Source organism: Neolamprologus brichardi, chromosome 13 (genome assembly GCF_056152115.1).
Source record: "Neolamprologus brichardi isolate AB-2024 chromosome 13, ASM5615211v1, whole genome shotgun sequence".
Classification (NCBI taxonomy): Eukaryota; Metazoa; Chordata; class Actinopteri; order Cichliformes; family Cichlidae; genus Neolamprologus; species Neolamprologus brichardi.
The window spans coordinates 11,854,875-11,869,129 of record NC_142116.1 but is presented as its reverse complement, the minus strand read 5'-3'; the positions used below and the strand labels follow the sequence as shown (position 1 = coordinate 11,869,129).

Below are 14,255 nucleotides of genomic sequence, written 5' to 3'. Positions count from 1 at the left end.
TGGCATCCATCATACTCAGCAACACCATGAGTTAGTGCTGGATACATATGCAAGTGAATGAGACTGACCAATGCTGCCAGTCCCTTGCAGCCTTTCTTTGAGCACAACAGTCAAATGAATTGATTACCAATTTATCATTGGGGGAATTGCTTGCTTAGAGGAATAATCACTCAGCGATAAAGAAGAAATGGCTATGAATACATTTCAAGGATGACAATCTTTGAGGAGTAATAGTATAATCTGTCACTTGTGACAGTCTATTTGATTGTTCTGGATATTTCAGCTCGGTGGAATATTGGACAGAATCACTCCAGTTTGTGAGATTCGGGCTAAGATGTGTGTGAATTTGTCGAGAGGTGCTTTAATGCGGTAATAAGGGAGTCAGAAGAACACGCTTAGACTTCCTAAGGTGGGAGCGGCTTTATCACGCATCGCCTCATAAAGTCCCATCATATCTGTTCGCCACTATTATCAAATGGGTGTTTAGTGTGCTTTTGTGTGCCTGTGTGTGGGTGTGTGAAAGAGAGAACACCAGAATGAGTGAACGGCCTCAATTGTGTCCGCGAGCGGTGGGTGATGACATTAAGACACAAAAGGATCGGCACAAAACGTGAGTTGATCCCAGCTCAAGGCGAAAATACTGCAGGATCACAAAGATTTTTGAGGTTTTGTAAGAAAAATAAGCCCATCCTCTCCACTGAACTGAAACATTTCTCTTTTTGTTCATATTCTCTCCTGCAGCCCAGGCAGCTATGGTCAAACTTGGGTCAATAAAGTGTCTGTCTGCCCATTGAGTTGCCACATCTATCAAAAGATGAAAGTTTGTCTTTAAAGGAGAGATAGAATTCAGTGAGGAGAAAGTGGGACCTTTCTGTGAGGCATGCAGGAAATTAATCAAGGAAATGGGGTTTTTGGTGTGCCTATATCAAATCTAATCTATCCTTTGTCCACATGTAGCTAGCTCCAAGCCTCACCAATCAAGAGCGACACGCTGGTTTTATGAAAAGCCACTTGTTCCCTGCATAATTGGGGGGTCTCACTGCTGAGTTAAATGGGCGGTGGAGGTGGAGGGAGAGGCAGTCTTGTTTGCCCATGTAAAGTGTGATCCAGATAATAGCATTCTCATCAAAGGCGGCAATTACATTCATTACAACAGCGCAAGGCGCGCCTGCAAGGAAATTAAGTGGTGAGAGGAAAGAAAAGCTTAATATATACCTCCTTTATCCTATCCCCCACCTCTTAGTTCTTTTTCAAATGCTCCACGTGGAGCGGGAGACCTCAAGAAAGAAACAGTCTCAGTGGAAGAAGAATAAATCTCGTCAAAGTCCCCCTTCACCTTTCTCCCTCCAAGAGGCTCCCGTCTACCGTTACTATGGCTGCACTTGTCTAGGATTAAAAAGCTTTTCCAGAAGGGTGATCTCTAATGCAGCTCTTACACAAGCCCAACAAATGACACCAAGTCTTAAAAAACTGGTCAAGGCCTTCTCTAAATTAAATTCCAATTTCTTTCAGGAGAGGAAGAGCAAATTAATTGTCCCGCGTGGCATTAAACCACAAACAGCCTGTAAATCAAGCGGTTAAGAGGAGAAGGGAACCTTTTCATCCAGGCCTTTTAAATGTGAATCAGAGCAAGTGGATAACACTGCAGCCTTCTCAAAGGCAGGTGTTATCCCGGCGCTCATTTTACATGTGGCAGACTGTGTATATTCAAACTCACTCATATAAATTAGATTAGTCATGTAAAGGCTTTGAGTTCAAGTCAGACCTTTAGAAAATGTTAAGTATATGAGTGATTGTGATTCAAATAGACCAAAATTTTGATGTAGAATCCATGTGTCTGTTTGTACTATGTTTGACAGTAAGCTTCAACACATCCTTTTTACATAGGAAAGTCATATAAAATCACATACCATGTGTAAATGTAAGTCCAAATAAACTCTATTAGAGTAGTACCTGCTGTCAGTCTTATAATACATTGCTCACTGTTGAGCATTTTATTAATGCAAAATTAAGTTTGAACCTTAAGTATTTTTAGAATTAATAAATTACACCGTCAAAGTGAAAGGCCTCATTGGTTCTAACTTTAGGAAATGTTTAGCAGGAAGTACAACACAAGATTATTGCTTCACTAATTGATATGGCAGGAATTAAAAACAAAACTACTGAAACAAATGAGAGCACAGAGAAGTGCGCACTTTGTCTTTTGGTGGCGACAAATCATTGTGGCTGCGTGTAAATTATTCAACAGGATCAGGCCCCAGAGGAAACCTGAGCATAATTAAATTGCAATAAAATAACATTAGTGTGGACAGGCTGTTAGAAGGTGATGTAATTGGCTGCTCCGGTGGTCATGGTTCAACTGATGAGGTCGACTGTCATGTCTTCCGCTGGTCCAGTCCCTGGGACTGGGAGCTGACGCACACTGTAGGGTACTGTACACTGAGCTTCCCGTGCCTGTGCACAGCTTTTAGCTGTAATCTGCGTAAACATGGCGAATAAAATGAACTCTGGACTTATGAAGATTACTGTGTTTGCTTTGTATGTTGCGTCACGTGGAGTACTTTTGTTTAAAAACTGCATGCGGTTAAATGAGAATGGAAATAACTTATTTCACCACTGAGGCATGTGCACCACCTAGTGTCCAAATTGTTAAACTGTATTTACATGTTTCCAGGCAATAGCACATGCAACCAAATGCACATCAAAAACCATTATATTATCGTGTTTAAATACTCTTACTTCTCTAAAGTGACTCACAGACACACTATACTCCTTATAAAGAATACAGTACTGAGTAACTCATGTTACAAAGGGTTCACCAGCAACAGGTTTACATTACTGCTGCAGTACTAATGGTCTGACAGTAGTTTCAACATGGTAAAAGGATACAGTGGTCTCACTCTACTTTTGTCATTTATTATCTTCTCTTCAGTGGTTCTTCTACAACTTTGACACAAATGGGGGAATGTGATCTTCATTAAGCGCGTACTAGTAAATTATTGATTGTGATGAAACATGAATGAGTCGATAGCTTTTGACAGTATTGCAGTTGCTGTGCCTCATTTGCCTCTTGCACATAACTGCAAGATGTACATGTGAAAATATGCTTTGACATGGATTTGAATGGACAGGGTATCTTTTAACTTTTTTTTTAGCTTATGGCAAGAGATGGGTGTTTCATATCCATATGAACATGACAGTGTGCTTGAATAACAACTGTACTGGAAAATAACAACACAATTATATGATTTTAATATGAAAAACATATAATTTGTTTCTATTTCTTTAGCTGAATCAATCAAAATGCCAAAGATAACACAGTTTGAAAAGCACAAGGTCATTTCCTGGCATATCTTAACATGGTGTGTGTCCTTCAAAACCAAGGGTCTCCAGCCATCTGTAAAATATGCTAGAGGTTCTGTCATGGTTTGGGGCTGCATTTAAGCCAGTGGTCTGGAGCATCTTCTCAAAATTGATGGAATTATGAATACGGTGGCATCAAATTTTAATCCAGCTTTCAATGCAATTTGGAAAAGTATGATTGGCAATGGATTAATTTCTTGGCATAACAATGATTCAAAACACACTGATAGTGCAGTAAAAGCATACACTGAGAAGCAACATTTCCAGTTTACTTAGTTTTTCTAAGTTAAATGAATTAAAAAATTGAGTTGATCAGCTTTTTTGAATAAAAAGCACTGGTAACTTACTTAAATTTAGTACTAATAACAAACTGTTAAAAATTGAGTTCAGTCTACTTAATAATTTTAATTAAACTCAATATTAGATTTTACAGTGTATCTACATAGAAAACACACACACACATGCACAAAAGAACACTTTCAGTCATGGTTTGGCCTCCCCAGAGCCTGAACCTCAATATTACTGAAGCAGTGTAGGATGATCTTAATAGAGAATGGAACAAAAGGCAACCAAGCTCCAAAGAAAGACTTTTAATGTCTTTTAAGAAGTCTGGAAAACTATTCCTGGAGACTACTTAAAGAAACTACAAAAGAGCTGGTCTAAGAAAGTTAAAGCTATGGTGAAGAAAGAAGTTAGTCATACCAAATATTGACTTTCAAGATCGTTAGAATTGTACAAACTCTGTTTTTGCCTTATATACTCAAATTCCGTCTATGTTTGCTCTTAATTCAGTAAATTGCTGAACATATTTCACATTTTCCTACGAATTTCTTTTTTTAATTCTCAGAGAGCCAGAATCATACTGCCTGCACGTCAGGTCAAACCGTAAGCTGTTTTCTCCTAAAAAAAAGTACAACTAGCTCGACAAGAAGCTACGGTGGCCTTTTGTATCTGTAACTAACATATCACGCGTTCCTGGGTTAGAGCTTTATTCGTAGGAACTCTCGTTTTACACTGTAGCTGTGGCAGGAGGGTTTTTGCGGACGGACACAGAGTGAACTTTAACCCCGGTGAAATGGGCTATTGTTTTGATTTAGTAGGCTTCTTTTTCGTGTGAATAATTACTAGTTTGTCGACAGAGGGAAACATTTAATCGCTCCGGTATTATTGAGGATCTAGTTAAGCGTAAATAATGATCAGAAATCCGGGGTAGCTCTTTAACAGAGATGCTTTCTTCAAGATAAGCTAAAGTTAGCTTTTCGGCTAATGTAGCGTAGCGTAGCTTTGGTAACAACATCGCGAAGATGAGCGCCGTGTAGGACAGACGGAGCGGACGTCGGAAAGCGGCGATTTCCTGCTTGTCAATCATATTATCCCAGGGTTATCCTGTCTGTGTGTCTGGATTACCACAAAACAGAATTTCAGATCAAACCCATCGAAACATTTAAGTCGCTGTTTTAGCTTTGAAGAGGTGGGTGTGCTTCTTTTAAAATCCGCTAGCTGATGATGGTCATGCTTTGACTTTTTCAAATCTGGTTGTTTTCCTGTAATCTTTTACTTAAACAATTTAGAAAATTGTTCCTACGACCTCGCGTGTCTTCGTCTTTGCTGGTCAGTAACACGTGTCTGAACGTCTTTTTAGTGTTGGACCTTTGCATCACTCGCACATTCTTTCGATGGGGGAGGAAAAACCGGACACGCTGGACTTTGTGAAGGATTTTCAGGAGTATCTGAGCCAGCAGACTCAACATGTCAACATGATATCAGGCTCTGTCAGCGGCGTCAAGGAGGCGGATGAGCTGCCAGCAGGTAACAAGAAGCTGTGTTTGTAACGCTCGATTAATTTTGTGTGCTTTGTGGTGCAGTTTGGATCAGGATGAGTCCATCTCAAATCCCCGTAGGCCGTCTGCTCGACCATCTCAGATATGCCTAGAAACCATATGGTTCAAGGATTGGACATATACGATTATTGCTGTGAATGTTTAGCTTCATTTATTAAATAGTTTTGAAGATTTTTTTATATGTCCGACTGACTTGAAATAGCCTGTAAATTTCTCTTACCATAAAAGTGAATCCTGATCTGTAATTTTGAACAGATACATCAAAAATGGTTAAGTATGGCCTTGTTAAAATATGGGAAGAAAAGTTCCATACACCTTTTAACAAGAAAATCACAAAGATTAAAAAAAATGTTCTTCTAATTCAATTTTTACTTCTAGTTTGAGCAAATATGACAGGTACCACAAAAGATTAAAAAAAAAAATACCAGTAGATGTTACTGTCCATGTAGAACAATTTCCAGATGGTGCAGATGGTGCTGTATAACTGACAAGGTAATTTTGTTGAATTATTTTGATATTATTTTTTTTCAAGACCTACTGCACAAGGATGAGTCCTTCCATTCAGGTGAAGTTTAAATTATATAAACTCAGCAAGTACCAATGTAAAATCTGTAAAACAACTATGAGGGAGTAGTAATTGATTTCACGTAAGTAGTCTTGCAAAGCCAAGATGCTGTTGACACTAGAAGTCCAATACAAGACCCTAAACCCCTACCCCAACCCAAACCCTAAAACTGCCACAACTGCTACAGGCAAGCAGGGGTCAGGAAGTTATTACTATTTTGTATGTATGTATGTATTTATTTATTTATTTATTTTTGGTCTATGTAAAAAATCCTTTTAATTTTCCTATAAGCAGACTGCAGTCAGAATGGAATGGATCACCCCTCAGTGGACATGTCATTGGAGGACAACTCAGGGATCCTGGTAGATGGTTTCGAGAGGACCTATGATGGCAAGCTCAAGTGCCGCTACTGTAACTATGCTACCAGAGGCACAGCACGGCTTATTGAACACATTCGAATTCACACAGGTAAGATTAAAACAGCTTATCTCCAGGAGGTAACACTGATGAGATTTCGGTGCTCAGCTTGTTTTCTTTTGAACAGGAGAGAAACCTCACCGCTGCCACCTCTGCCCATTTGCTTCGGCCTACGAGCGTCACCTGGAGGCCCACATGAGATCGCACACTGGCGAGAAGCCTTACAAGTGTGAGCTGTGCTCATTCCGCTGCAGCGATCGTAGCAACTTGTCACACCATCGCCGGAGACGTCACAAACTCCTGCCAATGAAAGGCGCCCGCTCACTGTCCCATAAGAAGATGCTGAGTGTTTTACAGAAAAAAGCCAGTTCATTGGGTTATGGCCGCAGGCTCCTTATCAATTTCAGCCCCCCTTCTATGGTGGTGCACAAGGCTGACAATGTGAACGACTTCTCCCATGAGTTGCCCCACTTACGTCAGGAAACCTATGATAATCAAAGTCGAGCAGGCGAGGACGTTCTCTCCGCAAACCAAAATCACCATCACCATGATATGGTCGTGGATAACCCCCTGAACCAGTTGTCTACTCTGGCAGGGCAGTTGGCCAGTCTCCCCTCAGAGTCCCAGCCCCAGACTCAGCCTTCGATGTCTCCAGGAGCAGAGTCTATCATTGATGAGAAGCCATTCCTCATCCAGCAGCCACACCCTGCCACGGCTCCTGTTGCTGTGACAGCCAATATGGCCCATGCTTCTTCCTCATCCCCAATCCCTCCAGAACCCCGGGCTCCTCCCCACAGTAATTGCAGTCCTGGAGCGGGACCGTGCAGCGAGCACAGTGGGCGCACCAGCACCCCTAGTATCTCCAACAGCCAGCCCAGTACGCCAGCTCCCGGCCTGTCCGCCCCACTTCAGGACCCCCACATGCTGCATCACTGCCAGCACTGTGATATCTACTTCCCTGACAACATCCTCTACACCATTCACATGGGCTGCCATGGCTACGAGAACCCATTCCAGTGCAACATCTGCGGCCACAAGTGCAAGAGCAAGTACGACTTTGCCTGCCACTTTGCACGCGGGCAACACAAGTAATGGATGAATGAGGAAAACTTTAAAAGAACTTTTAATGGACTCCTATGTTTTATTATTTCTATAGTAATATTATTTATTTATCTTTCATTTGGCCTTTATGTAGCCTTGTCTTTGAAAGTTGTACTTAAACAGGAAAATAGAAACATTCAGATGAATTTTGTATAGTTAAAGGTGCCCATTCAAGTGTATTACAAAGGGATGGTCAGTGTTTTTAACAGGTTGAGAATTTATTTGTGACAGCAGTTGCAGTGACATTCACCTACTGTCATTGATCAGGAAAAAGCTTGACTATGTAGTGAAATGTAAGACACTTTATTCAAGGCTACTAAATTTACCATGTTGGTTTCAATCTTCTTTTTCCTTTGGTATAAAAAAGAAAAAGAACTTTGCTCAAAGTGGACCTTCCCCCACAGGCAAACAGATCAGATTTTTTCTACAAGTTAAAACCAGTGACTGCTGAATGAGTAACTTTCAGCTATTTGGCAGTTTCTTGTAGATGATCTTTTAATATTGCATTTGGGAATGGAACAGGTGAAACACCGCAAGAGTGAGGCAACATAGGATTTTGAAATTGATACCCTGGGTGTGTCCTGCAAAAAATCCCAGCTCCCATCCCAGTGACGTTGACCTTAAGGTCAAGGTCAGACGTCAAGTTTCAAAACTTGAAATTGATGCCATAGATACATCTTATAGGATGAGGGGTAGCACTGACAGTTCATTGTTGTATTCACTGAAATCTCTGTAAACAGTACTGCATAATTTTTGCTTGCTTACCAAGAGAGTGAAAGAGGGAAGGTCTACTAGAATATCAAATTTGCATTAGCAACATGTCCCTTTCCCAAAATTAGAAAGTTGTAAAAAAAGAAACTCCACACAAATAAATTCTCAATACTCCTGGAGCTTTAACCAAGTATTGCTCTAATATTACTAACTCAGGAGTGACACTGTTGGCCTTGAGGTATCTTTAAGCCGCCTTGTAGAAATTATTTCAGTGCTTGGTGCATTTTTACAATTTCTTTGCAGTGCCTGATATAGTCACTTTCTTGAGTAGATAGAAAGGACTGTTACTTTGAAGATGAATAGATTTATTGTTACACTAGCCTCTTCTTATTGTAACCAACAGACCCAGAACCTTAGGAAAAAAAGTTTGGCCATTGTAGTTTTCTATGGTAGCCATGATTTATTTTAGATTTTTTGCCAAAATTCTGCTACATGAATGCTGCTAACTAACGTAAGAATCAGTGCCAGCTGTACTATAAAGATGGCATTGAGAGTAAAATCTGGCCAAACTGTGTATCACTGGTTTTTGGTCAGCCAGCTAAGTTGTCAACCTAGACCATATTTGAAGTTGTGTTGTTTTTAAGTTCCTCCAGAGAGTGCCGTTTCCTGAAATCCATCCTAGTAGCTCCACTTACTTTGTCAGAAGGGTTTTGTGGATCCTTTTAACTGCATCATGTCACTTTCTGACCTTTCGATATTGTATGAAGTCACTTTAATATCCAGTATCTCCATGTTTAGGACAGAATTACAAAGTCTTGTGTTTCATGTGAACACATTCAGAATGGCCACGTAGCACTGGGTTGCCACGTTTTAGCCTCTGTGTTTACACACGCTGAGATTTCCAATTCATCATATTGATCCCAGTGATTTTTCTGAATATTTACTGAGTATTGTATTCTGAATGGTTGGATAGATGTTCAGTGTCGAGCAAAACCGTGCCGCAGTTAAGACTGCTCCTTTAGCGAGATTGTCCTGTGTCTTGGGTACTGTTGTCTGTTGCTTAGCAACATGTGTGAAGAACATAGTTATCTGTTTTTAGGACCACCTTGTTACCTTACTTACCAGTAATGGGGGCATCCAGTAATGACTGCCTTATGTTCTCTCATTGTGTCGTAGGTTCGTAGGTAATCGTGAATGTTTAAGCCTTCTGGCGGTGACATCCCTCTGGGATGGTGAATCATTGTGAGATGGATTAATCTAACTAATTTATAAGTAAAGTGTTTTCTAACTGAGTTGTGGTATGTCTTGTTTTTTGTTTTGTTTTTTTGTTTGTTTTGTTTTCAAGAACAAAAATCAACCACTGTCCTTTTATTACAGGACGATGACAGTTGACATAATGAACAAAAACACATATTGTCTTTTGATGATGCCTTTATTCATGTAATGCAAGAAAAGGGAAAAAAAGAAAGGGTGGATAACATTCAGTGTTAGAGTGAAGGCGTGAAGAAGAGGGAGAGAAGTATTGAAGATTTAAGTTTCTTTCTGCTCATCAGTCGCATCTTCCTTTTTCTCAGGGTCTAGAAATAAATTTTAAAAAGTAAGTAATAAGTAATAGTAAGATACTTTGTTCACTTTTTGTTCTTCTAGCACAAGAATTCAAAACAAAGTACAAAGTCGCACTTACCTAAGAGGTGAATGGGACCCACAACCAGAGTTTCACTCTCATGTTCAGACCCCACGTCTCTGGCCACTCGCTTGGTGCATCCGCGGCGGCAGCGGGAGTTGTAGTCGGAGGCCGGACATATTAGGACCTTGCACTGGAGGTACACGTTTTCTGTGGCCCGCAAGAACTGGAAGGCCTTAAATGTGAAACGAGCAAACGGGCTGGTGCCAGTAGTGTAGGCATAGTAGGTGTTATCTATTGGACAACTGAGGATGATAAAGAAAGAGATGTTACTGGAAAATACACGCATTACTGGTTTGTTTTTTGTTTACAAAAAGAGACCATTATTTAGATAAAGTGGTGGAACAATTAATTTATTATAAAATAATGACCTTTTATGAGATCATTGTATCTTTTAAATTGTATCTGTGAAATCCTAATATTTAAAGTAACCATAGCTGGAGTATAAGCTACAGATATCTCAAAAGTATACTAAATTATAGTGCTTATTAAATATTGTACTTTTTTCAGTTATTTTCACTGGGAGTTTTAGTATTTATAACACAAATCCCTTTGTTCTTATTGTGGACAAAAAGCCAGTGTGGTTAGCGAATTAAACTGACCCGTGGAGGGCACTCATTATCTTACCCATTGCGAACCAAGTAGTAGGGTCTTGACTGGAAATCAAAGGCTGATGGTGATGCTACACAGGTGTCAATGAAGAGGACCAGACTGCTGTCACCTCTCCGCATATCGATTTCAATATACAAGTTCTGGTTTAGTGTTACCTCATATGGAAATTGAGTCACCTGAGCGTGAAAGAAAATTATCAGCGTCATATAACGATAGGAGTTTTCTCTCTAGTCAAACCTTTACTGCCCAAACACACCTGATAGTAGAAGCTGCTGGATTGGTAGAAAACCATGCTGGTATTGTATCTGCCTGTGCCCGTTATGGTGGTGTTCTCTAGTTCACGGACCTCGTATAAAATCTGAGATACCGAGTCTTGCTCCATTCGGCAGTTGACGTTTAGCTTAAAGTTAGACTGGCGTGTGATCTCGCCGTAGTTGGAGTTGTAGGCACGAAGACTGTTTGTGTACACAATTTTGCCATTCTCAAACTGTTCAGGGAAGAAGATCAGTTGTTTTGAAAATTATAAAATACTGTTGTTAATGGGTTTTTTTTTTTTTGTTTGTTTTTAGAAAGTTTTGGGGTTCCTACCTCTCTTGTGTTGCCACAAGTGTTGAGAGGAAAACTGAAGACCACATTGTAATAGGAAATCTGGGGTCTGCAGTGTGGGTCATTCAGGTACAGGCTGTGACCATCATAACCCAAAGAGTTCAAGTAAGACTTCTCAATCACGATGTTCATGTTGTCTGAGGAGCAGTCCACTCGACCTGACAGCATGTTGTTAACAAGATTGTTACAGCAGCTTGAATTTTTTGGGGGGTTGTCGGTCCCACATTTTGGTTCTTATTGAATTATTATTTAGCCACTTTTTACAGTATGAAAAATGGTACAGATATGCCTGATGTTTTAAAAAAGAAAAAAGATATAATCAAAGAAGCAGAGGCCAAAATAGCCCGACTTTTACTTCCTAATAAGCGTACCTGAGCTTGGTGTCAAAGAGCTCGTGAACTCGGCGTTGAAACCTCGACCAACCATAGAACCGTCAGTCCGGAAGACCACAGTCATATAGTTGGAAGTGGAGAAGAAAGTGCTCAGACTGTTGTTGCAGACTTTGCCCAAAAATGGTGAATAAACATACGGCCCATCATAGATTTCAATGTAGTCGCAGGAACAGCAGTTTTCCAGCCTGTGTTTTTTTTTTTAAACACAATAAAAGCCATAAATTAGAAATTAGCTTAAAAGTTGAAACATAGATCTAGATTTAAAAAAAGAAGAAGATCTGCATGTAACTTCTGTCTTCACATGATTGATCCATCTGTGCCTCACATAACAATGCTGCTCATTTTTCTATTTACTTACTGTAGGAATGTAAATTGCAGGAAGATTCTTTGGTCGTATGCAGCTCTTAGTTGCCACATGCAGTAGGCATTGTCATGATAGTAGCTGGGATAGTTAGGGCTAGAGAAGGTGCCAGAGCCAAACAGATTGCCTCCACATGACCCTGTTGAATGTTAATAAAATAGCACAAGTGTCACTGCAATGACCAAAACTGCTCCAGACTAATTCTGCACATCGAGAACCCTACCTGTTGGCTCCCTAGTTGAGACTAAGCAGTAGGCTGTTTAAAGGGAGAAATGAAGGTTTTAGATACTTTCTTTTTAAGTAATATTGCAATCAATGTATGTTGAGATTGCTTGACGAGATACCCACAGTGGTAGTCATAACAACAGTTTCCATAGTATTCACATGAGCTTGAGCAGGAACAGCTTCCCATGTAACTGCCACAGTTGTATCGACATGAGGGTTGAGCTGAGGGACACAGAAATCATTACAGTAAGCTTTCTCGCCAGAGGCATTAACAGTTTCTGGTTTTACTCGAGGTCACTGAGGTTTTCGTACCTGTGGTAAAGTCAGGAGACTGGCAGTGATCTAGAAGAAGTGAAGAAAATAATTACAACATTAGATCAAGTTACTTACTGTCTGAATTTACTTATTTTATGGGCATCATCGTAAGTTGATTTAAATAATACAGCGAATACAGTGAATTTTATAGCAATACACTATACTGTTGAGCAGGAACTGTGATCACCATTTGCAGCCAGTGACATTCTCGCCTGAGCTTTACTTACAGTAGTAGTCATTGCAGCAATTTCCATAGTATTCACAAGAGCTTGAGCAGGAGCAGCTTCCCATGCTCCAGCCACAGTTGTATCGACACGAAGGCTGAGCTAGAAAACACACGGGGACATAAGACTACAGGCAAATCATTAAATATCGAACTATTAATTTTTTTAAAATTAAGTAAGGGTTTGCACCTGTAACGTCAGGCCACGTAGTGGTTGATGAGCAGTAATCTATTTGACAGAAAGAAGAAGAGGTTTTCTAAATAAAACATATTATTTAAATAATTGGGGATTATTGTGGATGTTGGAATTATGCAATTCCCACACTCCCCCAAAAATATAACAAAAATTGCTGCTTTGCAGTCTGATGGGGGCAGCTTTAAAATTACAAACACTAATTTTCCCTCCAGCCTGGAGTGCCATTTATTTATCTGGATTGTTCAGTTTTGGAGACGTCCACTGTGCAGATGTCTCCCTTCTCTTATACAGTATATAATGGAACTAAATGGTAATTGTGTTGTGGTGCGTAAAGCACTAAAATATTTTTGAAAACTTATAAAACCTTGTTTTGAGCAGTTTCATGCAGGGACTTTCTTTTCCCCAACATGTCAAAAGGAGCCAGTTGAGGTGATTCTGATCTGGTTTGGATCACTCCTAGTTGCCTAACTTCAGAGGTGTTCTGGGCACGCTGAACTTGGAGGAGACCCCAGGGAATGTGTTGCAAAGATTATATTTCTAATAAGGCCTGGATTCAGGATCCCCCAGGGGGAATTGGAAATTGAGGTTGGGAAGAAGGATGTCTGGAATATCTTGCATTAGCTTGTTGCAACTGCAACCCAAGTTCACATGAGCAAAAACAAGTAAGCGGTTGGTTGTTGTTGGTTTTTTTGTTTGTTTGTTTGTTTGTCTCCTACCAAATTGCAACTACCAAGTATATCATTCTGCAGAAGGAAAAGCAGATCTACCAGGATGCACACACAGACACACGCAGGTATGGGTCAGTGGATAAAGCTTCTCATAACAAGGTTTGTGCATGCATTGCATAATGGGTCATAATTTCTGAAAAGAGACATTACGGCTGATCTTTTCCTTTTTTTTTAACTATGTTTATTACTCATTTATTTGGCTTTCTTAGCATGACAAGGGAGTTTCATTATATTCTAAACATGACAGACATATCTCCAAAACTGAGCAACCAAAACAATCTAGATGCATACAGTATATCCCACTGAAGGCCAAAGAAAATTGTCTCTTTAAACACAAAGTCCCAATATCATGTGTCATTTTCAGAAAACCATTACACTGGAATCTGACATACTGTTTGGTCCTGCAAGAGATGGCTGCAGATACTGTTAACAACGTTGATCTGTAAGACTCACCACTTACCATAGTAGTCATAGCAACAGTCACCATTGTATTGACAAGAGCTTCTGCATGAACAGCTTCCCAGGTGCATGCCACAGTTGTAACGACATGATGGCTGATCTTGAAAACAGAGAGAGATACAGTATTTTAAAAAATCTATGAGATGGCTTTTACTGAGCTGCTGCTTTAAAAATGTTTCCCCAAACAGACTTTTATACCTGTGACTGGATCTCCTGTGCTTGGGCAGTAAGCTGAAACAAAGGAGAAAACCATACAGATTAAAACTCAACAGTTTATCTTTGGCTCCCCCCACCCCACCCCTTTGTTTTTGAATAAGCGTGACTGTTTAATAGGCTGTGTAAGTATGAGACTGTTGGAAGTGTGGCAGCACACCTGTAGTGCAAGAAAAAATTATTTTCATTGGAAAGTGTGATCATAGTGAGTAGGGCCTCCTTCTGCTGAGCTTTGAAGGACAG

At 40.1% G+C, this 14,255-nt stretch overlaps 2 protein-coding genes across 4 annotated transcripts; one reads left to right on the top strand and one right to left on the bottom strand.

The window, feature by feature from the left end:
• Nucleotides 1–4,417: 4,417 nt before the first annotated feature.
• Nucleotides 4,418–9,290, top strand: ikzf5 (IKAROS family zinc finger 5). Of its 2 annotated transcripts, none has more exons than XM_006783704.3 (4): nucleotides 4,418–4,834; nucleotides 5,006–5,172; nucleotides 6,064–6,237; nucleotides 6,314–9,290. In XM_006783704.3, the coding sequence occupies exons 2-4, from the start codon at nucleotides 5,040–5,042 to the stop codon at nucleotides 7,276–7,278; spliced, it is 1,272 nt and encodes a 423-aa protein (XP_006783767.1). In that variant the 5' UTR covers nucleotides 4,418–4,834; nucleotides 5,006–5,039; the 3' UTR covers nucleotides 7,279–9,290. The 2 variants fall into 2 exon arrangements, with proteins under 2 accessions (XP_006783767.1, XP_035760772.1); XM_035904879.2 differs by having other exon boundaries at nucleotides 6,061–6,237.
• Nucleotides 9,291–9,417: 127 nt separating this feature from the next.
• On the bottom strand, nucleotides 9,418–14,255 carry LOC102778189 (scavenger receptor cysteine-rich domain-containing protein DMBT1). 2 transcript variants are annotated; one of them, XM_087850173.1, is made up of 15 exons: nucleotides 14,173–14,255; nucleotides 13,998–14,030; nucleotides 13,801–13,899; nucleotides 12,607–12,645; nucleotides 12,421–12,519; nucleotides 12,191–12,220; nucleotides 12,002–12,100; nucleotides 11,877–11,909; nucleotides 11,651–11,792; nucleotides 11,272–11,477; nucleotides 10,883–11,058; nucleotides 10,551–10,781; nucleotides 10,310–10,470; nucleotides 9,683–9,927; nucleotides 9,418–9,575 (listed from the first exon to the last, which is right to left on the bottom strand). In XM_087850173.1, the coding sequence occupies exons 1-15, from the start codon at nucleotides 14,198–14,200 to the stop codon at nucleotides 9,529–9,531; spliced, it is 1,668 nt and encodes a 555-aa protein (XP_087706299.1). In that variant the 5' UTR covers nucleotides 14,201–14,255; the 3' UTR covers nucleotides 9,418–9,528. The 2 variants fall into 2 exon arrangements, with proteins under 2 accessions (XP_087706299.1, XP_087706300.1); XM_087850174.1 differs by lacking the exon at nucleotides 14,173–14,255 and having other exon boundaries at nucleotides 13,998–14,052.

Coding starts and splice junctions, on each gene's coding strand:
- ikzf5 (XM_035904879.2), top strand. CDS start 5,040: ATGGGGGAGGAAAAACCGGACACGCTGGACTTTGTGAAGGATTTTCAG. Junction 5,173..6,060: donor GGCGGATGAGCTGCCAGCAG/GTAACAAGAAGC, acceptor TTTTCCTATAAG/CAGACTGCAGTCAGAATGGA. Junction 6,238..6,313: donor ACACATTCGAATTCACACAG/GTAAGATTAAAA, acceptor TCTTTTGAACAG/GAGAGAAACCTCACCGCTGC.
- LOC102778189 (XM_087850173.1), bottom strand. CDS start 14,200: ATGAAAATAATTTTTTCTTGCACTACAG. Junction 14,031..14,172: donor AATTTTTTCTTGCACTACAG/GTGTGCTGCCAC, acceptor CCTTTGTTTCAG/CTTACTGCCCAAGCACAGGA. Junction 10,782..10,882: donor CTTGTGGCAACACAAGAGAG/GTAGGAACCCCA, acceptor TTCCCTGAACAG/TTTGAGAATGGCAAAATTGT.